This window comes from Schistocerca americana, chromosome 2 (genome assembly GCF_021461395.2).
Source record: "Schistocerca americana isolate TAMUIC-IGC-003095 chromosome 2, iqSchAmer2.1, whole genome shotgun sequence".
Lineage (NCBI taxonomy): Eukaryota > Metazoa > Arthropoda > Insecta > Orthoptera > Acrididae > Schistocerca > Schistocerca americana.
In genome coordinates this window covers 1,025,128,196-1,025,154,782 of record NC_060120.1, presented here as the reverse complement: position 1 = coordinate 1,025,154,782, position 26,587 = coordinate 1,025,128,196, and the positions used below count along the sequence as shown (strand labels likewise).

Sequence of the window (26,587 nt, the reverse complement as noted above, 5' to 3'; positions counted from 1 at the left end):
GGACCTTACTGCAGCCACTGGAACAGTTGTCTCCAGACACACAGTCTACAGACGATTGAACAGGCATGGTTTATTCGCCTGGAGACCTGCAAGGTGCATTCCACTGGAGAGGCCGTAAAGCCTGGTGTCAAGAACAGAGTACGTGGTCATTGGAACAGTGGTCCCAGGTTATGTTCACGGACGGGTCCAGGTATAGCCTGAACAGTGATTCTCGCCGGGTTTTCATCTGGCGTGAACCAGGAACCAGATACCAACCCCTTAATGTACTTGAAAGGGACCTGCATGGATGTCGTATTTGATGGTGTGGAGTGTGATTATGATTGGTGCACGTACACCCCTGCATGTCTTTGACAGAGGAACTGTAAGAGGGTAGGTGTATCGGGACGTCATTTTACACCAGTATGTCCGCCTTTTCATGGGTGCTGTGGGTCCCACCTTCCTACTGATGGATGATAATGCACGGCCCCACCGAGCTGCCATCGTGGAGGAGTTCCTTGAAACAGAATATGTCAGGTGAATGGAGTGGCCTTCCTGTTCTACAAACCTAAACCCCATCGAGCATGTCTGGGATGCTTCAAACCCCTACGAGACTTCAGGAGTTCCGACAGGCACTGGTGCAAGAATGGGAGGCTATACCCCAGCTGCTGCTCGACCACCTGATCCAGAGTATGCCAACCCGTTGTGCGGCCTGTGTACGTGTGTATGGTGATCATATACGGTATTGTTGTTGGGGTGCATGCGCAGGAAACAGGGGCGTTTTGTAGCACATGTGTTTTGGGAAGGTTTTCTCGACTTATCGCCAATACTGTGGACTTACAGATCTGTGTCGCATGTGTTCCCTATGTGCCTATGCAATTAGCGCCAGTTTTGTGTAGTGCCACGTTGTGTGGCACCACATTCTGCATTTCTAATTTATGGGCATGAGTGTACGAGGGCATTTCGACAAGTAAATACACAATGGCTCGCAGTCCTTAAATAAAGCATTTATTTAGAAAACTTCAGTTTCATCTTATTAATTGGATTATTTCTTATTTTTCGACATAATTACCCCCGTTATTCAAACATCTGTTAAGTCAGTTCAAATGTTCAAATGTGTGTGAAATGTTATGGGACTTAACTGCTAAGGTCATCAGTCCCTAAGCTTACACACTACTTAACCTAAATTATCCTAAGGACAAACACACACACCCATGCCCGAGGGAGGACTCGAACCTCCGCCGGGATCAGCCGCACAGTCCATAACTGCAGTGCCTAAACCGCTCGGCTAATCCCGCGCGGCGTTAAGTCAGTGCACAAGCTTTTGTCTCCCACAGCCATAGAAGGTTGCTGCCTGTTGTCAGAACCACATTTCAACTTCATCTTTGATCTCTTCATCGTCGTAGAATGATTTTCCACCAAGATGTGACTTCAAGTAACGGGAGACATAGAAGTCGGTGGGCGCAAGGTCCAGGCTGTATGGCGGATGGTCCAATACATCCCATTTGAATTGTTTGAGTAGTGCTTTGGTTACGAGCGCTGTGTGAGGGCGAGCGTTGTCACGAAGCAAGCGGACTCCCCTTGTCAACATTCCCTTGCGTTTGTTTTGAATTGCCCTTCAATGACATTTCAAAGTCTGGCAACATACAGCAGCATTAATTGTCGTTCCAGGAGGCATAAATTCCAACAGAAGAATGCCTTGTCTGTCCCAAAAAACAGAAGCCGTGATTTTCTTCGCTGAAATCGACGTTTTGCATTTCTTGGCTTTTGGTGAATTCGAATGGCGCCATTGCATTGATTGTTGCTTGGATTCAGGTGCATGGTGATAAACCCACGTCTCGTCACCTGCCACGATGTGATCAAGGAACTCATCACCTGCTTCAGCATAGCGTGTGAGGAAGTCGAGTGCAAAGCCCACCCTTTTCTTTTTGTGTTCTTCCGTTAACAGTTTTGGAACCCAGCGTGCACACAATTTCCTGTACCCTAACTTGACAGTCACAACGTCATAAAGAGTTGTCGTTGACATGTCCGGTATGATCTGGAGCAATTCTTTCAACGTGAGACGTCTATTCGCACGAATTGCTTCCTCCGTTCTCTGAAGAAGCGCATCAGAAATCACAGATGGCCGACCTGTTCTTTGTTCGTCATGAACATCGGCCCTACCTTACACCATTTCGTTACATTTTGTCGATTCATAATGTTCCCATAGACAGAAACAATTTCTTTCTGCATATCCACTGCTCGCTGACCTTTTTATGAAGAAAATGTATGACAGAGCGCACTTCGCATTTGGCGGGATTCTGAATCGGCGCAGCCATTTTAAACACCACCTGCTCCAACCAGAAGCAACGTTCAACTGCCGAACGACCGCGAGGAGAAAGCTAACGTTCCAAGGTTAACACCAGTGTTGCCAACTTGCTCGCCAAAACTCTTCTGTTCCTCTGGCGTACGGTGTATCTTTACTTTCCGAAATACCCTCGTAAATCAGTACTCTTTCACCACAGGGAAATCCATCCAGACAGCCGATTAGCTTGCACATGACTGCACTTGTACATACTTTGTATCATGGAAACCATTGCTTTCCGGGTCTATGTTTATTAGCATTATTTGCTTCTTTCATTGTTGTCTACTCCCTTTTGTTTGTACCTATAATACTCAAACCCCTGTGTAGGATAAAGTGACTTATAGTTTACACATACCAGGAGACTACAATTTTTGCCCAGTGAGTTTATTGTGTTTCGAGAACAGTTTCCTGGCAGGAAAGTGACTAATGCATCGTGTTGTGTTGTGCAGACGTAGAGGCGATGGCGAAGTGGCCGTCGCGCGAGGTGCGTAACCGGCGCGTGCTGCCGGACATGGGCACCGAGGGCGTGTGGGTGCCGGCGCCGCCCCGCAGGGTCCACCCGGACTCGTTGCCCACCATCCCAGGTGAGGCACGTTAACCTAGAAGTCTCACACAGTATCAGCCAGGTGAACGGATGTGCTGCTAATACGCCACTGTGGACACTATGTAATATATTGTCGTTTATAAGTTTAAAGCTGGTAGATAATGTTAGATCACATTACCACTGTACGACAGATTTTGGAAAAATTTAGAGAAAAATTAGTTTTCATAGATTTAGAAAAGGCATACGTGAATGTTTGTCCTCCTTGTAGACATCTTGTTTATTTATTTATTTATTGTTCCGTGGGACCAAATTAAGGAGAAGTCTCCATGGTCATGGAACGAGTCAATACATGAAATTATAACACGATAGTAGAAACAGATAAAATGAAATACAAGAAACGTATTCAGGCGACAATTCGTAAGTTTAAATAAAGAAAATCAACAATGTAACACTGGAACTTGCTTAATTTTTCAGCTCTTCCAGGAGCTCCTCGACAGAATAGATGGAGTGAGCCATGAGGAAACTCTTCAGTTTGGACTTAAAAGGGTTTGGGCTACTGCTAAGATTTTTGAGTTCTTGTGGTAGCTTATTGAAAATGGGCGCAGCAGAATAGTGCACTCCACGTTGTTATACCGGGTGATCAAAAAGTCAGTATAAATTTGAAAACTGAATAAATCACGGAATAATGTAGATAGAGAGGTACAAATTGACTGACACACATGCTTGGAATGACATGGGGTTTTATTAGAACAAAAAAAAAAAAAAAAATACAAAAGTTCAAAAAATGTCCGACAGATGGCGCTTCATCTGATCAGAATAGCAATAATTAGCATAACAAAGTAAGACAAAGGAAAGATGATGTTCTTTACAGGAAATGCTCAATATGTCCTCCATCATTCCTCAACAATGGCTGTAGTCGAGTAATAATGTTGTGAACAGCACTGTAAAGCATGTCCGGAGTTATGGTGAGGCATTGGCGTCGGATGTTGTCTTTCAGCATTCCTAGAGATGTCGGTCGATCACGATACACTTGCGACTTCAGGTAACCCCAAAGCCAATAATCGTACGGACTGAAGTTTGGGGACCTGGGAGGCCAAGCATGACGAAAGAGGCGGCTGAACACACGATCATCACCAAACGACGCGCGCAAGAGATCTTTCACGCGTCTAGCAATATGGGGTGGTTCTAATAAAACCCCATATCATTCCAAGCATGTGTGTCAATTTTTACCTCTCTATCTGCATTATTCCGTGGTTCATTAAGTTTTCAAATTTATGCTGACTTTTTGATCACCCGGTACGTACCATAGATAACAAAATTTTGTACATGGCTGCACGTTCAGAGACTGTGGATAGTTACAATTGAAAGAAAAACAGCCCTCGGTCACTATTTTTAACAAATTTACCTGGTTTCAACACTGCTAAGAGTGTCTTCCTCAGAATTTAAATCAAACAATATTCTACATTCTATAACATGGTCACAGAATTATGACTGAAAACGTACGATAGAGTATAAGTACGGAATCATCGTGAACGACTGGCAGTACTAATGTGTCAGTTATAAAATAATAAATATGCCAAAAGGGCATTAGTCACAAAGATATTGAAGATAAAGAAAACTGTGATGGCGAGCCACTAAGGGCTGCTCGTTACTTACGCGGTTACAGATTGCAAACGGACTGGGGTGCCCGCGTTAACAAATGCGGCCAGGTGAACATGGCACTGCAACGAGCGCGCCATCTAGTAGCCGTAGATACAATTAGTCTACTTCACATTGAAATATGGGCAGAAATGATTATATAAATAAATGGTATTCGGTACATAATAGACAGCACTGTTTGTCTGATAGAAGTATACAACATAACATTTTGTCTACATCAAAGCTTATAACAGTAAGATATTCTATGCGTTCCCCCTTAGAAAATTCTGGTGTCTACAAAATTGTCTGCGATACTTGCTCCTCTTACTGTATAGGACAAACAGGACGTGCCTTCACTACCAGATATAAAGAACACTTGCTACGAAAAAATGGCACTAGCTCCCAAAATTCGTCTTTTGCCGACCATCTTCTCATTGCAGGTCATTCACCTAAAGCCATCTGCGATAGCAACATTTTGCACACCGAAAAGAAAGGGCGTAGGCTAGAAATTCTAGAAGATTTAGAGATTTTCAAGCAATTTGCTAGAAATGATAGCCTCATCCTTAACGAACAGCTACAGCTACGTAACAAAAATTTTTTCAACGGTATAAAGGCGTTACTCGATATCTGACTTAGGGTCTCCTCGTGCAGGTTGCCGAAATGTTCTTTTCCTTATAAGGTAGTCCTATGTTTTTCAATTATCAAACGTTTCTTGGCTGCATTTCACGTCAATATTGCTTTCTACAAGTTGTCATTCAGTCCTATCTACGTTTTCATAATGATGTTTTCATGTTTTATCTTACTGTTATAAGCTTTGATGTAGACAAAATGTTATGTTGTATGCTACTATCAAACAAACATTGCTTTCCATTATGTACTAAATACTGTTTGTTTATAATCATTTCTGCCCATATTTCAATGTGAAGTAGATTAATTGTATCTACGGCTACTAGATGGCGCGCTCGTTGTAGTGCCATGTTCACCTGGCCGCATCTGTTAACGCGGGCACCCCAGTCCGTTTGCAATCTGTAACCGCGTAAGTAACGAGCAGCCCTTAGTGGCTCGCCATCACAGTTTTCTTTATCTTCAATATCTTTGTGACTAATGCCCTTTTGGCATATTTATTATTTTATAAATGACATATAAGTACTGCCAGTCGTTCACGATGATTCCGTACTTATACTCTATCGTACGTTTTTAGTCATTTTTCTGTGACCATGTTATAGAAAATAGACCATTATTTGATTTAAATTCTGAGGAAGACACTCTTAGCAGTGTTGAAGCCAGGTAAATTTGTTAAAAATAGTGACCGAGGGCTATTTTTCTTTCAATTGTACCATAAATAACCTTCGTTTCTGCATAGCTATGGGAAGCGCAGTTAAGTAACTCATACATAATTCGTACCAGAAATTACCGTTGTAATACTTTATATGCTCTTCTCTGAATGACTGGGCAAGATATATTCAAACATACAATCAATGCAGAAGCTTTTTGTGATAATCTTTTCTTCTCAACAACGATCTGGCTAAGAGCTGCGTGTGTTTCAACAACAACAGATAGCCAATAATCCGGAGAGCCTGCCATTACCTTTTTTGTTCCCGCTTTAACTATTCGGCTCTTGAACGTCACAGAAAAGTAACTGAACAACATTTTACCTGACAGTTTAGACTCACGCTGTACTTTCGATCAGCTCCTTTTCGCATTTGCTAGCTGGTAACAGTCTGTATTAGTTTCTCTTACGTCGCACGCAGTTTCAACAACCAAAGATTACTTTTAGTTTAGGTACTTGCTCCGAAATTTATCTCAAAATTAATTCTTTCTCCTCCACTCACACTCCAATCACCTATAGCTACAGCTGAAAAAGGCTACTTTCGTTTAATTATCGGCAGCAACCACCATGTTAACTGCAACATGTTTCAACAGTTTTTCTTTTTCACGGACACTATACACCTTCCAGCACTTACAAAACATTTGTGGAATACTGATCATATGTAAATTTCATAGACAAGGACTGAAGCAATGCAATACATTGATCTTTACATAGCCAGACCTCAACATGAACTGAATTTTTTTTCTTTACAGCGTGCAATACAATATACTACATTTTGTTCTTACAAGTACCCTTTGTTTTTGGTTTTAAAACTGATTCAGCAAGTGCAATACGATTGTCGGTCTCTTCTCCCTTCGGCTGCTGGGCGAATGTTGCCTGCAACGGCAGGTGGTTGCGATACTGCCCCGACAAGCGAAGACTGCAACATGTTTCAACAGTTTTTCTTTTTCACGGACACTATACACCTTCCAGCACTTACAAAACATTTGTGGAATACTGATCATATGTAAATTTCATAGACAAGGACTGAAGCAATGCAATACATTGATCTTTACATAGCCAGAGCTCAACATGAACTGAATTTTTTTTCTTTACAGCGTGCAATACAATATACTACATTTTGTTCTTACAAGTACCCTTTGTTTTTGGTTTTAAAACTGATTCAGCAAGTGCAATACGATTGTCGGTCTCTTCTCCCTTCGGCTGCTGGGCGAATGTTGCCTGCAACGGCAGGTGGTTGCGATACTGCCCCGACAAGCGAAGACTGCCGTCCACAATGTGTCAATTGCCGCACCATTCACGAAACAGAAAAATCACGAAACAAACTTTTTAGGGTTCCATGCCCCAACCTGCGAAAAACGGAACCGTTATAGGTTCGCTTTGTTGTCGATATGTTTTTCCTGACTGCTGAGAATCCTTTTTCTCAGGAACAGGCGAACGTATCAAGTTCAAATTTATGCCATATTAAAGTCTATGATCCCTTGGAGGTGTAAACAATTTAAGCCTTTAAGTCACATATTTTGATACTCGAAATCTGACGCATCAAAGCCTATAGCGTGCTTTCCGTTGACCTAGATTTATGACATTTGGCAAAAAGCAAGGTTTAACAGTACAATTAAAGCAAAAATTTGTAACTTGTTAAATTTTTATCATTTTACATAAAATATCTTTTGCCATTTCAAAATACATTGCATTCATCACCTGTCAAAAGCATAGCAGACAAATATTACTGCAGGCAAACACAAAATGTATATTGTAGTCACGTAATAGTTATTAGATTAGAAATGTTTTATCAAATCATCATATATATATATATATATATATATATACACATACAAAAAAATTGCATCACCCCCGTTCCCAGAACTCCTGAACATAACCGTTGACTGGATATTGCATCACAGACACAGTCCCTTACTAAACCCACCAAAAGATGTAAACAACCATGCATGAGAAGCGCCTATTAGACGGAGGGGGTCCGACAGCCGAGCAGTTCCAGTCATTCCATCAGGAAGGAGGTACACGGCTCGTGTTGTCTGTAGTTCAACCATGCCTGTACCGTCAATACCGCGGTTCGATCGCCTCCGCATTGTTACTTTGTGCCAGGAAGGGCTCTCAACAAGGGAAGTGTCCAGTCGTCTTGGAGTGAACGAATGCAATGTTGTTCGGATGTGGATGAGACACAGAGAGACAAGAACTGTCGATGAGATGCCCCGCCCGGGCCGCCCAAGGCCTACTACTGCAGTGGATGACCGCTACCTACGGATTATGACTCAGAGGAACCCTGACAGCAACGCCACCATGTTGAATTATGCTTTTCGTGCAGCCACAGGACGTCGTGTTACGACTCAAACTGCTGCATGATGCGCAACTTCACTCCAGATGTCCATGGCGAGGACCATCTTTGCAACCACGACAGCATGCAGCGCCGTACAGATGGACCCACCAACTTGCCGAACGGAGCGCTTAGGATTGGCATCACTGTCTCTTCACGGTTGAGTGTCGCATATGCCTTCAACCAGACAATCGTTGGAGACGTGTTTGGAGGCAGTCCGATCAGCCTGAACGCCTTAGACACACTGTCCGGCGAGTGCAGCAAGGTGGAGGTTTCTGCTGTTTTGGGGTGACATTATGTGCGGCCGAGTACGCCGAAGGTGCTCATGGAAGACGTCGGAACGGCTGTACGATGTGTTAATTCCATCCTCCGACCGATACTGCAACCACGTCGACAGCATTCGTCTTCATGGACGACAAGTCGCGCCCTCATCGTGGACGTCTTGTGAATGACTTCCTTCACGATAACGACATCGCTCGACTAGAGTGACCAGCATGTTCTCCAGACATGTCTGGGATAGAATGAAAAGGGCTGTTTACGGACGACGTGACCCACCAACCACTCTGAGTGATCCGCGCCGAATCGCCGATGAGTAGTTGCATAATGTAGACCAGCAGTGCCTTGATGAACTTGTAGGTAATATGTCACGACGAATACAGGCATGCGTCAGTGCAAGAGGACGTACTACTAGGTATTAGAGGTACCGGTGTGTACAGCAATCTGGACCACCACCTCTGAAGGTATCGCTGAATGGTGGTACAACATGTAATGTGTGGTATTCATGAGCAATAAAAAGCGCGGAAATGATGTTTATGTTAATCTCTATTCCACTTTTCTGTACAGGTTCTGAAACTCTCAGAACCGAGATGACGCAAAACTTTTTTTGATATATATATATATACCTCTTTCGGATTCCACAAATACTACTCCAGCAGTGGCTTCCCATCCTCCAGCAAATATCCAAGTGTAAAAATCTCAACATTGTTCACAAGGAGAAAACGGCAAGAGCCATAGCCCGATTGGCCAGAAACTTAGCTCACTGGTAGAAGAGCCAAAATAAGCAAACACGGGACTCGGCTTACCAGTAGATACTCGACCGTTTCTGACGAAATGACGATCAAAGTTTGCAAGGTTCTGTAAGAGCCTTTTAAAGAGGAAAACTTTTGTCTGAAATGTTTGCACAGTCGCTAACGTCACAGCTTCATAGTTCCGCAATGAGTGTTTATTTTTGTTTTTCATTTATTTACGCATGTTGTAGAAGATTATACCACGAATGTTTTCCAGTTCATACTGAAATAATGTTGTCTGGTGAATGAATTTAGAAAAAAGAAGAGAAAAGCAATAAATGAATGAGAAAATTGTTTGAAATTGTTTTCGGTGATTCATAAGAAATTGCAAGTGCCAGAGTTCGATAAACTGATCCGTTACGCATGAATTGCCACGAAATTATTGCCAATCTTCAGCAGTATTAACGTTTCTTTTGCGAATGAGCTTCACACAGAGAAATGATCCTGAAGGAAACCTGCCTTCGCGGCGATGCTTATGGCGTTCGGAATTTCTATGTTTGGAATGTTTCTCTTATCGGTATTATGCAAGGTATCGCACCAATCTTCCTGTAGAATAGGCGTAAGAATGAACTGTAAGAATTAATGTAATAATTGATCTCTTCTCTTCCTTCAGCGTTTGTCCCACGTGCCTGCGGGGTCCGCTACACGGGTCCGTTGTCTCCATTTCGCTCTATCACGGGCTGCATCTGGGTGGATGTTCACGTATTTAAGATCTTTATGAATTGTATCAGCCCAACGTTGCTTAGGGCGTCCTTTGGTTCTACTGACGACGACTTCAAGTGTGTAACCCGCCTTGGCAATAATCACCAGCCCGTAAAACATGCCCAAACCATCGAAGAGGACTCTCACGCTTGTTTTGGATCAGTGCAACACCAAACTGTTTCCTAATGCTGTCATCAGAAACGTGATCTAACCTAGTGAAGCCTGCTGTCCACCTTAGCATCTTCGTTTCCATTACACTTAGGCGGCGTTCTGTCTCAGCTGTAGTCGGCCAGCACTCACAACCATACAAATCGACTGATCGGATGACAGTGCGACAGATTATTGATTTTAAATTATCTTTAATCCTGCGGTCGCAAGTGACTCCGGATGTTGTTCGCCACTTCATCCAGGCTGCCTGAGTTCTGCTGTTGACCTCTTCGGCGAGTTGGCCGTCAACTGTGATCGTGGAACCAAGGTACCTCAACTTACTCACACGAGTCAGATCTTCACCATTAATCGTGATGGTTCCCATTTCATGTCTGTCTGATGTCACGTACTCGGTTTTCTTCACATTAAGGCGCAAACCGTGTTGCGCCAACCGTTAACTCAATTCTTGAGTTAGGCTCTGCAGATCGAGCTTGTTTTCTGCTGCCAGCATCACTTTGTCAGCATGATAGGGTCCATGGTAATGGCCGGTGCAGGTGCAGGTGCAGGTCAGTTGTCACGGTGTCCGTTACGGGAATGAACAGAAGTGGTGATAATGCAGAACATTGATGGACGCCGACTGTGATGGGGAAGTGCTCTTATAGTCCTGAGGTTGTACGGTCGTAACTTCTCGGATGTGCGTAAAGTAACTGCACCCAGTTAATAAGCTGCTCCGGCACGTCATGCTGTCGAAGTGCTATAGTTCAAGTCTTTTATCTTGGCGGCTCGCGCATGCCCGCCTAGACGCGGGAGATTGCTGCGTTGCCAGTTGCACACGACGCACGCGCCAAGAGAAGCAGCGCCATAGTAGAGCACAGTTCGCAAGCTTACGTTTAGGAGGGAGCGCGCAGTTCATGAAGTAAAGCCACCACGGCCGCATTAACCCTTTCGCTGCTACAAAGACGTGCTCCCTGCATTCCGCGCTGTGCGCGATTTTGTCACTGCACTGCTCGCCTGCACTCTTCAAAATTTCGTGCAATGGTTTACTACATTTGATGCTGCATAATAACTGCGCTGAACATCGAAACAAAATTAAGTCATTTATGGCGGGAAGGTATCAGTCAAGAAGACGTGTAAAAATCAAATTTTTGGGCCAAATAGTTTTTGTCAAAGCAGTGGGAACACCATGTGTCCGCACAGGCGAACAGTGCAGTGATGACAAAATCGCGCACAGCGCGGAATGCGGCGAGCACGTGTCTGCAGCAGCGAAAGGGTTAATGAAGAGACAAAGCACTAGAAATTTCAAAAAATTGCATTCAAACGAATATAATTCGTGACGTAAGGCACTTCGATATTGTTTTTAAATAATGAAAATATTAAGCACCGCACAAGGTTTGAACTCATAACGTTTCGTGTAGCAGCCCAACACCTTAACCGTTACGCTAACACACCTCATCTGACTGCATAACGCCACGAGGACTATAACACGTCACGCAAAATACTGACAAACACTGTTGGTATGACTATGAATTACTCACGCTTCGTCGAAGTACAATAGGAAATAAACAATTACCGCTGTTCTTTATCGCGAAAAAGCGGTTCGTGAAAGTGATACAAACACCTTTCCTTGCTATCGCCTGAATTAGGAGTCTTATTGCTTGTTTGGTTTAATTAATTGATAGAATATGAAGCAATTGGTATAAAGAATGCTTTTTCCAAACTTTCTATAAAAGAATGTCTACTATCAAGACATTGCTTTTTTTCTATTACTTTATTTATGACTGAACATTTCTAAAACTGAAGACTCTCGTCCATGCTCTACACTGCAGTCGAGATGTGGCAACGTCGTTCTCTGTTCATTGGCTGACTGTGTTTTGTGACGTCAGATGCGCAGAACGAACCTAAACTCGGCCGCCAACATAAATGACGCGCACTTTAGTCAGATGAGACTGTGTGGCACCAGACCACAGGCCTTTTTGAGATCCAGGAATGCTGGGTGCAGCGGCTTGGCTTTCTGATGACGTTTCTCGACTAAGTGTAATAACTCTGTTGAGATCTTCTTGAAGTAGCTGCGCCATCGTTCTCTGGCCTCCTTCAAGTCAACTAGCACATTACTGGTCTCATCATCGACTCAGTAGAACTGATAAACATCATCTGAATTGCGATGTGTTGCTTCAGCGAGTCGATATAAGTCCCGCTCTCCTTCACGTGTGTCAAGTTTTGCGTATGGGTCAGCATAACGTGAGTTTTTGGTTGCTGCTGTAGGCTGTTTTGCATCTCTAATAATTGATATAAGAATGAATTGTAAGAATATGACAATTTTAAAAAAAGATTAAAACTTTTGGCAAAAAATATTGGTCTAGTAACCTTCTATAGACATGGTCAGATATATCATAGAAATGTAATAAAATAAAGTAAATAATAACACTAACTGGGTTTCGAACATGGGAAGCGAAACTAGGAGGTCGCGACGCTAGCTACTGTGCCACAATTTTTTCAGCTGATATCAGCGTGCGTTTTCTCGGAAACAGTCGAGTATCTAGGGATATGCCGAGACTCGTATTCGGTTGATTCCTCTTCCACTGAGCGAAGTTTCTGGGAAATCGGGTTATGGCACCTGCCGTGTTTCTCGCTCCACTGTTTTTCTGTGCACTGGTTTACATTGGTTAATTGTATGTTGCGAACAAATGAGATTAATTATTATAATACTGGAACTGGCTTCTTATTAAATGAACAGTTTTGTTACTGCAACTCAGTAGAATGCACAACATATGCATCTCTGCTACAACTACTGTAAAAATGTTCCGAAATTATTTCTGTTATCAAAAATAATGAAGTTACCTTATGAAATGCTTAAAGAATCTCAAACCTTGCAGTGGATTTTTTGTCAACATTAATTATTAATCAGTGCTACGGCTAACACTAGAGCATGAGACTATCATTATTAAACAGAAAATGATTTTTCCATAACTTTTACCAGTCCAGAATTTTTTCATAGCAAGGTTTCCTTTTGAAACATGAAAGTATTTTAACTTTGACACTGTTAAAGTTTACAATATTAGCAGCCCGTGTCGGCCTGTGAAACACAACTTAAAAACTGCTGCTTTGTACTCCGATTTCGAACTTCTGTAAGAAATAATTATAAATTCACTTTTTACGTGACCGCTTATTGCGGTATGATTGCCCTTATCATCAGATTTGAATCCGCCGCGGCGGAGGCTCGCTCGGCCGCGTCGCAGGTCTGCACCGCGGACACTACCTAAAAGATGAAAATGTCTTAAATAAGTGGGTAAAATACCACACGAATTCTTATTAAATAACTATATTTAAAACTCGAATAATAAGAAGTTCACATATCTTTCATTATAATGGCGCACAGCTTACAGTGTTGACAAATGAAAGCTACTTATGCGTTAGACATAGCGTCACAGGTTCCTTCTCTCTACGTGACTCCAAGAAGACGACAGCGAAATTATTATTCTTACACTACTATTTATACAATGGCCGATTGTCATGAAATCTTTGAGTTTTTCTTTATTAATTCTTTTCTGTGGCGGTTTCAGAACTCGCCGACACAGATATTATTTCACAAATCCACTACTGAATCCTTTACAAATACAAAATGTAACATAATTGTCACTATTCTTACAATTTTAAACATAGCTGTGTGCAGCAACCGTGAAAATATTTTTTTGTAGTACAGACAGCCCACTGGTTGGAATGGATTTTATAGTCGAATTGACCATGCTTTCGACTCCTAAACTAAGGGAGTCCTCATCAGAATTTACATTACCTAAATAAGGGGGATACAATGATAGTCTTTAATAAGAAAAATACAGGACAGTAATAATTAATATTCGTATATACATATGTACTTACATACGTAAAACGTTGAGCATTGCAGCTCTCGTTACACAATTTTAACACCAAAAAGGCCACGTCACATAATAAAACATCCTACGTAAAAGTTTTACTGTCATTTCTAGTTAAAAATTAAAGATTGCCGCTAAGGGCTGCTTGTGTATACTGAAACAGGTGGCATCAGACAGTCCAGACCTTGCAAAATTTTTACACGATAAATTAAAAAACTCATGCGTTTTCCAGAACAATTATTCGGTCCCTAATAGTCAAATTCTTGTTCAAAAAATTAAAGACTTGCATTGTGATCTAGATACAAAAATATTTTCACTTGAAATTAAAAACCTTAATACGAACGTACCCGTGAGGGAAACGCTGAATATAGTAGAAAATAATTGACGTTTCTTCAAAAAAGAAATCTCTGTTGAGCAAGTTACCGATTTCATAAATTTCATTCAAATTGTAGTGAAATATAATTATTTCGAATTTAACGGACAACTGTATCAGCAACCTGATGGTCTAGCTATGGGTAACCCACTAGCTGGTGTCCTTGCAGACATCTCCATTAACTCCTTAGGAGAAAAAGTTTTTAAAAATTTCTCAGCTGCAACCTTAGGCATCCTTTCATATTCCCGATACGTCGATGACATTTTGATTCTTTACAAAGGACCTATTAACGGCATAGACAATATAGTTAAGATTTCAATGAACTTCACGAGAAAATCAGTTTTACAGTTGAACTAGAAAATGAACACCGTCAGTTAAACTATCTGGATTTAACTTTAACTTTAATCGACAATAAAATTTCTTTCAACATTTACCGAAGAGAAACTTGCACAGATCAAATCGTACCAGCTAGTTCTACACACCCACAAACTCACAAAAATGCCTTTTTTCATTCCTCTATACACAGAGCTGTTTCTACGCCCTTATCTGTTGAAAACCTCAATGCTGAGATAAATTTGATTAAAACTATCGCAGTCAATAATGGATACGAACCCACTATAGTAGATGATACCTTCAAGCAGAAAACTAGCAACAGAGTTACCACTCTCGGTTTCTCCAATACCGAACAGCAAGAAAAGAAATATTTTTGCATTCCGTTTTTAGGGCCCATCTCTTACAGAATCCAACGCCTCCTTAAAAACAGATATAAGTGCAATGTTACATTCTCCACTAATAATGACCTGAAAACTAATCTCCTTCATAATTTAAAATGAGTATGTTCCCCTTTGTTACATTCAGGAGTCTATAAAATCATTTGCGACACATGTCCTTCATATTATAAAGGACAAACAGGGCGAGCTTTTTCAGTCAGATATAAAGAGCATCTATTGGGGAAACAAGGCACTAACATTCATAATTCTTCTTTCGCTGATCATTTGCTGATCAGAGGCCACAAACCTAGGAAATTAATGAAATTAATATTCTGCACAAAGTGAAAAAAGGTCGTAGACTTGATGTTCTTCAGGAAATGGAAATATTCAAACACTCCTCTCTCAGTGATAACCTTATTCTTAATGAACAGTTGCAGTTGCGTAACAAGAATTTTTACTTACTTTACTGAAGGATTCTTAAAAGATATTTTCATCTATGTCAATTTTTCCTCGTGTTTTTTCTGAAATGTTGTTTTCCTCCCCACACTCTTATTGCAGTTTAATCAGTTACTGTATTTTACTGTAACAAATTACTGAGAAAAAAATCATAATTTCTTACTGCTTTTAAATTATAATATGTCTTCACACTATAACATGTTTAAAAGTTGTAGACACATCTACTATACAAACTGCTGTAACCTTTCCATCACGTAAGGCAGGTGTTACCAATTTTCATCACTAGATGGCGTGACACCTCTTGTCCACATCGTAGTACAGCCGGCGCACGCGCCACCCAGTCTGATGTCACCTGTTTTAGTATACACAAGCAGCCCTTAGCGGCAATCTTTAATTTTTAACTAGAAATGGCAGTAAAAATTTTATGTAGGATGTTTTATTATGTGACGTGGCCTTTTTGGTGTTAAAATTGTATAACGAGAGCTGCAATGCTCAATGTTTTACGTATGTAAGTACATCTTTATGTACGAATATTAATTATTACTGTCCTGTATTTTTCTTATTACTGACTAACTTTGTATCCACCTTATTTTGCTAATATAAATTCTGATGAAGACTCCCTTGGTTCTGGAGTCGAAAGCATGGTCAATTCGACTATAAAATCCATTGCAACCAGTGGGCTATCTGAAGTACAAAAAAAAGTCACTATTCTTTTATTATTCAGAGTCCACAGTCGTAATCAGTATATATATATATATATATATATATATATATATATATATATATATATATATATATAAAATTGTAATTGCATAGCTATAATGCCTGTTTTACCAGGAAACGTTATACGTGTTCTTTTCATAAGTGTGTGGCTTTCCATTATCTAGGCCCGAGCGCCACAATGCCCTAGTGTTAATTAGAGCCTTACGATACCCGCCCGTAACGCAGCCAGCTAGTACAGTATCGTACAGTACAGTACAGTATCCCGGCGTTGCAGAGGCGGTGGGCGCGCGGCTGACGGCGCACCAGACGCTGAGCAGCGTGCGGCAGATGCGCCGCTTCCGGCAGATCGGCGTGCCGCGCGACTCGCTGGACCTGGCGCTCAGCGCCAACTACGACCACGCGCGCGAGCTCTTCCCGGAGAAGTGCGACGTGCTGCTGCAGCCCGAGACGCTGGGCGTCGCGACGTGGCGCAAGGACCGCAACGTGCGGCTGGAGCTGGTGCCGCAGCCGCCGTTCCGCGGGCACCCGCTCAACCACGGCGGCGTGCCGCAGCGGCCCAACCCGCACAGCAAGCGCGGGGGCTCCTTCAACCCGCACCACCCCAAGTCCAAGGACGGCTACACGCGCACGCCCTTCGGCTCCTTCTACGCCCACTGAGCGTGGGCGGGCGGCGCGCCGCTCCCCCCACACCTTGTTGTACCAAATCCACCGTCTGCCGCAATACACGCCTCTCTGTTCCGTCTTCATTCGTCTACACTTTGCATCACCAGTTGCCTAGTCGATTGTTCCGTAATATGTGGTTACTTTGGCCCAACTATTACCTGTATTTTTATATGTGGCAAGAAAGCATAGTGGCACTTTTTAGTACTGTGTTGTGAAAGATTTTTCCGTCAGTTAAAAAAATAAAACAAAGTAGATCACGCCTGTTGCTGTGGTACCATAAGAAATGTGGGACAGTGTTACCCGCACTCAGGGATACTCGACCGACTTCATCATTTTTTTCAAGTAAAAGTGGTAGTGTAATGTTGCGACAACACACTCACTCCATTTTCAGGCCTCGAGTGGCCTACCAGGACCATCCGACCGCCGTGTCATCCTCAGTGGAGGATGCGGATAGGAGTGGCGTGAGGCAGCACACCGCTCTCCCGGTCGTTAGGATGGTATTCTTGACCAAAGCCGCTACTATTCAGTCGAGTAGCTCCTCAATTGGCATCACGAGGCTGAGTGCACCCCAAAAAATGGCAACAGCGCATGGCGGCCTGGATGGTCACCCATCCAAATGCCGACCACGCCCGACATCACTTAACTTAGGTGATCTCACGGGAACCGGTGTATCCACTGCGGCAAGGCCGTTGCCCTGTGACGACACACACGCAACATTTTTTCTACTTGTTCTAGACTTAGTTATGAGAACAGTCGCAGCAGGCATGAGACGAGCAATCCAGTGGGGGGGGGGGGGGGGGTCCATGAATGTCTGGAGGTTCAAATAGCTCTGAGCACTATGGGACTTAACATCTGAGGTCATCAGTCCCCTAAAACTTAGAACTTCTTAAACCTAACTAACCTAAGGACATCACACACATCCATGCCCGAGGCAGGATTCGAACCTGCGACCGTAGCGGTCGCGCGGTTCCAGACAAACGTCTGGAGGATTTGGATTTTACAGATGACATGGTTTTATTAGCTCAAAGGCTGACTGATATGCAAGCTAAATTAAACTTGCTCAAAGAACTTACTGCGTATAACAAGGTGAAAATCCCCATTAATGTGTAAGTACAAAATAAATGATCAGTCTTTGGAAGCGGTAACATCAGTCAACTATCTGGGTGTGACTATTCGAAATGATCTCAAATGGAATGATCAGATTACACAAGTAACGGGTAAGCCGAACTCTAGTTTGCGGTTTATCGGTAGAATCCTGAAGCGATGCAGTCCTTCAACAAAGGAAATAGCTTACAATACGTTAGTTCGTCCAGTCTTAGAGTATTGCTCGTCTGTATGGGACCCTCACCAGTTGGGTCTGATTCAAAAAATTGAGAAGGTTCAAAGAAGAGCGGCAAGATTCGTGACTGGTACATTTAGCCATCGCGAGAGCGTTACAAATCTCATAGAAAGTTTGAAGTGGGACACACTTGCAGATAGACGACGCGCTAAACAGAAGGGGCTGCTCACTAAATTCCGAAATCCAATCTTCACCGACCATGCAGAGCATATATTACTACCACCAACTTTCAAATCGCGTAATGATCATCATTCAAAGATAAGGGAAACAAGAGCTCGTACTGAGGCGTTCAGACAGTCATTTTTCCCTCGTGCGGGCCGCGAGTGGAACAGAGGGGAGGGGGGGGGGGGAATATGACTTAGGGGCGAATTGTGCCCTTCGCCACACACCGCTTGGAGGCTAGCAGAGTATATATATAGATGAAGATGTAGAAAGAAGAGACTGCTGGCCTCAAATACAGGAAATGAGAGTAAATTCAGGGAACATGGAGGTGCCACTGTTAATAGGTGAGCAGTGGGTGGAGACTGTTAACTGATTTCTGTGTCTGGGTAGTGTAGTGACGGAACATGGTGGAGCTGGAGATGACCTGAAAAACCGCATTAGAAAGGCAAATGCTGCCTTCATACAATTGCATGCAATAAGGAAAATTAGAAATATCACGTACAAAACAAAAAACCGTATTTTTAACACAAATGTGAAGGCTGTCCTTCTGTACGCCAGTGAAAGCTGGAAAATGGATGAAAAGATAACATCTCAGTTACAAAGCTTCATAAATAGATGTCTACGACGCATCATGAATATCTGGTGGCCAGAAAAAATATGTAATGAGAAGCTCTGGCGAATAACAAACCAGGTACCTATAGAAGACCAGATACGAGAACGAAAGTGGGGTTGGTTGGGGCACACCTTGAGAAAACCAGATGGAGCCATCGAGAAAAAAGGATTCGAATGGAATCCCCAGGGAACAAGCAAGAGAGGAAGACCAAGGGGCACATGGAAGAGGACAGTGGAAGGGGAAGCAAAAAGAGTTGGCAAGACGTGGGCAGAGATGAGGCAAATGGCCAAAGACAGACAGACATGAATGGAAAGTTCTCCTGGATGCGCTATGCCCCCATAGGGGCCAAAGGAATTAAGTAAGTCAATGTTGCGACAAAGTAAACTTCAAGTGTATATTAGTGGCTGATGACTATTGTATTTAGCTAGTGTGGCGATGTTTTGACTTCTTGAGCAACGTCTGGTCTAGGTCTATTACTCCTTGCAGCTACACCTAACACCGCCGCGTTAACACACCCTTATTAGATTGGTGTAAATATATAGCCTTGCAACTCTGCTGATTTACTCAGGGTCCAGCTATGCTGTGCCTTGTTCTTCCTCGGCATCGAACTTCTTTCTTCTGTGCAGAACTGGCTGTAAAACAAAACACTGCTTCTCTACTTAAATAAAGTGCAGTTTGGTTCGAATTAACTCTGTATATTGTCACAAACTTTCACACAGGTTATGTTTTGTTTGAAAACCAACTAATATCTGAAAGACCTCCCGTTAACGTTCTGTGAATAATATGTAACAACAATCTCTTATATACATCATATTTGTCTTCCATGGTGCCGGAGATCTTCCATGGGACCAGAGCTCCTTCATTTCTCCTTGCTCCACGAAGATTACAAATGCTCTCCAGCAAGTAGGTTCCGCAGCACCTGTTTAGTATTACTTCCCCACACTATGTGGCCCGATCTTTACAACCTAATTGCGATCACGCACGTCTTTACTCTGAGCACTATATTTGACGTACGAGATGCATGCACTTCCATGAGTGGCATGAATCTCTATAAACTCAATGAATATCTACTTGTTTGGCAATTAAAACTGCCTTTTCCTGCTGCTCGTTACTTTATTTATCCCATACACGTTTCGCCTTCTCTTGTTCTAAGGCATCATCAGTGGTATCTATAACGATACAGTTTTGTTAGTTTTAGATTATTAAACAGTTCACTTCGTGACTTTTTTGTGAAAAAGTAATTACTTACGATTTGCTGATCTGGGTTTCCTCACACCTGGTCTGGAGGTCGCACTACCACTTTTATCACTGCCATATAATCACATCTTCGTGTTCTCGCCTTCCACACACTGTTCACCATGTTTCTCACTCTTTTTTGTGGTGGACTATTGGTTTTTTTTTCACTCGACACAACTATTTCGTCGTACACTGCTCTTCGCAACGTAAATACTGCGACTCCATTACGTGTTTCATCTTCTTTGGTATGTTTACCTATTTGTTGCCAACCTAACGAAGTACTGTATATGTTCGAGGCTAATTTCTATTTATGATGTTTATACCGTGTGTGTCTGTATGAGTGAGAGATAGAGGGGGATAGAGCCGACGTGATTTTTTTTTTTTTGGGGGGGGGGGTATACTAGTGTTAGCGAGTGGTTGAAAACTTTGGTTACAGCTGATATGGAAAAAAAAACCTCGTCGGCTCTATCCCCCTCTCTTTCTCACTCATACACACACACACGGTATAAACATCATAAATAGAAGTTAGCCTGGAACATATACTTCGTTAGGTTGGCAACAAATAGGTAAACATACCAAAGAAGATGAAACACGTAATGGAGTCGCAATATTTACGTTGTGAAGAGCAGTGTACGACGAAATAGGTGTGTCGAGTGAAAAAAAACAATAGTCCACCACAAAAAAGAGTGAGAAACATGGTGAACAGTGTGTGGAAAGCGAGAACACAAAGATGTGATTATATGGCAGTGATAACAGTGATAGTGCGACCTCCAGACCAGATGTGAGAAAACGCAGATCAGCAAATCGTAAGTAATTACTTTTTTTTTAAAAAAAATCGCGAAGTGAACTGTTTAATAATCTAAAACTAACAAAACTGTATCGTTATAGATACCACTGATGATGCCTTAGAAAAGGAGAAGGCGAAACGTGTATGGGATAAATAAACTAACTGTTGTTGTTGTTGTGGTCTTCAGTCCTGAGACTGGTTTGATGCAGCTCTCCATGCATACAGTAAAGCTGCATGCCCTCGGGAAAAATTACGGCTGTAGTTTCCCCTTGCTTTCAGCCGTTCGCAGTACCAGAACAGCAAGGCCGTTTTGGTTATTGTTACAAGGCCAGATCAGTCAATCATCCAGACTGTTGCCCCTGCAACTACTAGCAGCAGGAAAAGGCAGTTTTAATTACAAAACAAGTATTTGTATGCTTGCTGCATAGGATGGTCACACAAACAAACTTGTCAATGAATATCTCCAGAGCTGACATTCAGGAGCGTGAGAAACAAATAAAATACTAAATTTTGAATGCAAGGAGAGGGAATGTTGAACTTTATTCAGAAAGTGGCACAATAAATATACAAGTGTTGTGTATATATGTGGTATCTGTTCTTTTGGACCCCACATACAATTCCTTTTAAGACAGCCAATGGTCCCTTCAGTGTAGACGCACTCCAAGCTCGAACTCTTATGGGAATCGCTGAGATGCTACGAGTAGTGAGGATAATGGACAACGGGCACTACATCAGCAGTCCGTGAATAAGCTGAGAATTTGGCTCTGATAGGAGGCGTGCTGTGTTAATCTGTGCAGTTCCGATGACCTCTGTGTCTTGATGGTGTAGAGGTCAGTGCATCCACCTAGTAAGTAGGAGGCCCAGATTCGAATCCTGGCCCAGTACAAATTTTCAACTTTTCCCACTGATTTAAATCAATGGCCACGCGCAGCCATTGTCTTTAATACCTTTGTGTCTTTATTCATAGTTGCCGTTGGATAAAAATCGTGTCTGTTCTTTCCGACATGCCAGAAAGAACAGACACCACGCTCGTATGTAATTCAGGCGTGGACACCCAATGATCCCTTCATTGCGGACACAAACCGAGCTCGAACTCTTAGGGGAGTCGGCGTGATTCCGCCAGTAATTAGGATAATGGGCAAGGGGTGTTGCATAATTTGAGAAGTGGATAAGTTGAGAATTTGAGTCTGACGGCAGACATGCTACAGTAGTCCACGCAGTTGCAAACCACTACAGTATGAATATGAGTCTTATTACAGAAATTACTGAAGCTCCGATACGTGAAAATAGCCATGTTTTGGTAGTCGTGGTGGAATGATAATTCTTATCAAATCCTCCCAAGAAGAAAATTGTTTATCTTTTCGTTCTGGCCATTTGCAGTAGGACTTTGTCTTTCCCATGTCATTCACTTTACTGCCCTCATAGATGACCTCAGTCACAGTTCCAGAATATGCTCTTTTCTCGTGTAAAACTGTAGCATTTTGCCCAATTGGTAATTTATCTCTCAACATTTTGTGGTACTGGAGATCATCTTGCAAATCACAAAGACTTTCAAAATCACCATCCAATTCTAATGCCATTTCTTCTTCATATTGCGGCTACTTTGGCCCAGACTAATGTAACCTCGTATTTTACAGAAACGTGCACCATTTTAAAGAAGTGTTAAAATATATTATCTAACTTTAATTTAACAAAAATGACAGTTTCTTACCTTGTTACCTAATACTGATACAATGCAAAATTATTTATGTGAACCCTCCAGACAGAAGTTACTGCGGTGTAACAGCTATCAAAATATTTGTGATCAACACTGAATCCACTGCTACTAGCACGATATCATTTCGTAGAGCTCATAACCTCCTGGATTGTTATTCGACCATTGTTTACTCCACGTAATTTTAGCGAGAAAAAAATTTTAATCTTTTTCCATCCAAGGGGCCAAAGTTACCTGTAAACTGTCAAAGTAACTCCAGCTTACGGTACAAGGTTTGTCCAGAAAGTAACGCCACTAAGTGCTTAAAAACTAATTTATTTATCTGAACGGTACAATGCAACAACATTCGTCAAAATGGAACCCTCCTGCTCCAATCCATTTTCGCCAACGAGATTTTCAAGCGCTGTAGTCTACCGGCAAGTGTCTTCATTAAGTGACTATACGAGGTTACAGGATGACATAGACACAACCAGTAAACCACCTACTTAGAATATTTCTCATGTATTGCAGAGGCAGAAAACATCTTCCGAGATTGTCCTAAATGCTTTCTCCGAAAATTATTTCGAGCGGTTAGTACACGAACCCACGCGAATTGTAAATAGTTGCGAAAACACACTTGACCTCTTAGCCACAAACAATCCAGAGCTAACAGAGAACATCATGACTGATGCAGGGATTAGTGATCACAAGGTCGTTATAGCTAGGCTCAATACCGTTTCTTCCAAATCCACCAGAAACAAACACAAAATAATTTTATTTAAAAAAGCGGATAAAGTGTCACTAGAAGCCTTCCTAAGAGACAATCTCCATTCCTTCCGAACTGGCTATGCAAGTGTAGACGAGATGTGGCTCAAATTAAAAAATATAGTAGCAACAGCAATTGAGTGATTCATACCTCATAAATTGGTAAGAGATGGAACTGATCCCCCATGGTACACAAAACAGGTCCGAACGCTGTTGCAGAGGCAACGGAAAAAGCATGCGAAGTTCAGAAGAACGCGAAATCCCGAAGATTGGCTAAAATTTACAGACGCGCGAAATTTGGCACTGACTTCAATGCGAGATGCCTTTAATAGGTTCCACAACGAAACATTGTCTCGAAATTTGGTAGAAAATCCGAAGAAATTCTGGTCGTATGTAAAGTACACAAGCGGCAAGACGCAGTCAATACCTTCGCTGCGCAGTGCCGATGGTACTGTTACCGCCGACTGTGCCGCTAAAGCGTTTCCGAAATTCCTTCACCAGGGAAGACGAATGGAATATTCCAGAATTTGAAACACGAACAGCTGCTAGCATGAGTTTCTTAGAAGTAGATACCTTAGGGGTTGCGAAGCAACTCAAATCGCTTGATACGGGCAAGTCTTCAGGTCCAGATTGTATACCGATTAGGTTCCTTCCAGATTACGCTGATACAATTGCTCCCTACTTAGCAATCATACACAACCGCTCGCTCACCGATAGATTTGTACCTGCAGATTGGAAAATTGCGCAGGTCGCACCAGTGTTTAAGAAGGGTAGTAGGAGTAATGGTTCAAATGGCTCTGAGCACTATGGGACTTAACAGCTATGGTCATCAGTCCCCTAGAACTTAGAACTAAATGGTTCAAATGGCTCTGAGCACTATGGGACTCAACTAGTGAGGTCATTAGTCCCCTAGAACTTAGAACTACTTAAACCTAACGAACCTAAGGACATCACACAACACCCAGTCATCACGAGACAGAGAAAATCCCTGACCCTGCCGGGAATCGAACCCGGGAGTAGGAGTAATCCATCGAACTACAGACCTATATCATTGACGTCGGTTTGCAGTAGGGTTTTGGAGCATATACTGTATTCAAACATTATGAATCACCTCGAAGGGAACGATCTATTGATACGTAATCAGCATGGTTTCAGAAAGCATCGTTCTTGTGCAACGCAGCTAGCTCTTTATTCGCACGAAGTAATGGCCGCTATCGACAGGGAATCTCAAGTTGACACCGTTTCTCGCAAGCGACTTCTAATCAAGCTGCGGGCCTATGGGGTATCGTCTCAGTTGTGCGACTGGATTCGTGATTTCGTGTCAGGAAGGTCGCAGTTCGAAGTAATAGACGGCAAATCATCGAGTATAACTGAAGTGATATCAGGTGTTCCCCAGGGAATCGTCCTGGGACCTCTGCTGTTCCTGATCTATATAAATGACCTGGGTGACAATCTGAGCAGTTCTCTTAGGTTGTTCGCAGATGATGCTGCAATTTACCGTCTAGTAAGGTCATCCGAAGACCAGTATCAGTTGCAAAGCGATCTAGAAGAGATTGCTGTATAGTGTGGCAGGTGGCAGCTGACGTTAAGTAACGAAAAGTGTGAGGTGATCCACAAGAGTTCCAAAAGAAATCCGTTGGAATTCGATTACTCGATAAATAGTACAATTCTCAAGGCTGTCAATTCAACTAAGTACCTGGGTGTAAAAATTACGAACAACTTCAGTTGGAAAGACCACATAGATAATATTGTGGGGAAGGCGAGCCAAAGGTTGCGTTTCATTGCTAGGACACTTAGAAGATGCAACAAGTCCACTAAAGAGACAGCTTACACTACTCTCGTTCGTCCTCTGTTAGAATATTGCTGTGCGGTGTGGGATCCTTACCAGGTGTGATTGACGGAGGACATCGAAAGGGTGCAAAAAAGGGCAGCTCGTTTTGTATTATCACGTAATAGGGGAGAGAGTGTGGCAGATATGGTACGCGAGTTGGGATGGAAGTCATTAAAGCAAAGACGTTTTTCGTCGCGGCGAGATCTATTTACGAAATTTCAGTCACCAACTTTCTCTTCCGAAGGCGAAAATATTTTGTTGAGCCCAACCTACATAGGTAGGAATGATCATCAAAATAAAATAAGAGAAATCAGAGCTCGAACAGAAAGGTTTAGGTGTTCGTTTTTCCCGCGCGCTGTTCGGGAGTGGAATGGTAGGGAGATAGTATGTATGATTGTGGTTCGATGAACCCTCTGCCAAGCACTTAAATGTGAGTTGCAGAGTAATCATGTAGATGTAGATATTGTTCAGTTTCAGCTGCACATTTTTAGTTATATGACGTGTTTCGATCACTCTGGACGATCTTCAGATCTAGAACAAAGTAAAACTAAATATGTACTGCCTAATATTTTACAATAAGTAGAAAAAAGACTTGTACATACATGTAGAATTTAACTAAGTACCTGCGCTGGCAACCCGTCTTGTCTGTTCAGGACCTTGTTTCAGAGTACTGTGTCTTGCAACTGTGGTCGATGTTTTAAATAGATAGATATCTGGTAAAGGTAGGAGGTTATGGACGTGGAAAGGGGAAAACAGAGGAAGATGGAAAGGAGGAAATGAAGTGAGGGTGGTTGAGGGGAGGGGAATGGTAGCAGGGAGGGAGAAATGTGTGGATGTCATGAGTTTAACAACAAGGGTCTTGGTAAAATTATTGGAAGTATAATGATGAAAAAATTGTCGTTAAAATATTAATAGTGTAGAACAACGTGTGGGTAAAATGTAAAATGCATAAAATAGTAAAATTGCAAAGTGGAGTGAGGCTGTTCTCGCGTCCGTCGGCCGTCGTAATTTAATATATTGTTATTATTATTTTTTGATTGTTGCCGACTTACGTGGTGGGCCTTAATAAAAATGATATTTCATTTAATTTTGATTTTGCGATTAAATGCTTTCCTGAAGTTCTCCTTTTTAACAATATTAATCTCAAATTATTTGTTACGTTAATGAATGTTAGACTCGCAGAATCTTAACACATGAGCATATAAGTTGAACATTGGAATAAACCTTTCATATTAATTTCCTCGGCTAGTCAGTTCACTTTAAAGCAAAAGATCTTTAGTTATT

General features: G+C 42.2%; 1 protein-coding gene across 1 annotated transcript in view; it reads left to right on the top strand.

The window, feature by feature from the left end:
• LOC124594644 overlaps positions 1–16,871 on the top strand; it is a 41,449-nt gene extending 24,578 nt beyond the window's left edge. Inside the window, exons 3-4 of the mRNA XM_047133012.1 lie at positions 2,770–2,904; positions 16,489–16,871. Coding sequence (XP_046988968.1) covers positions 2,770–2,904; positions 16,489–16,871 — 518 coding nt within the window. The remainder of the gene's footprint in view (positions 1–2,769; positions 2,905–16,488) is intronic.
• Positions 16,872–26,587: the final 9,716 nt, after the last annotated feature.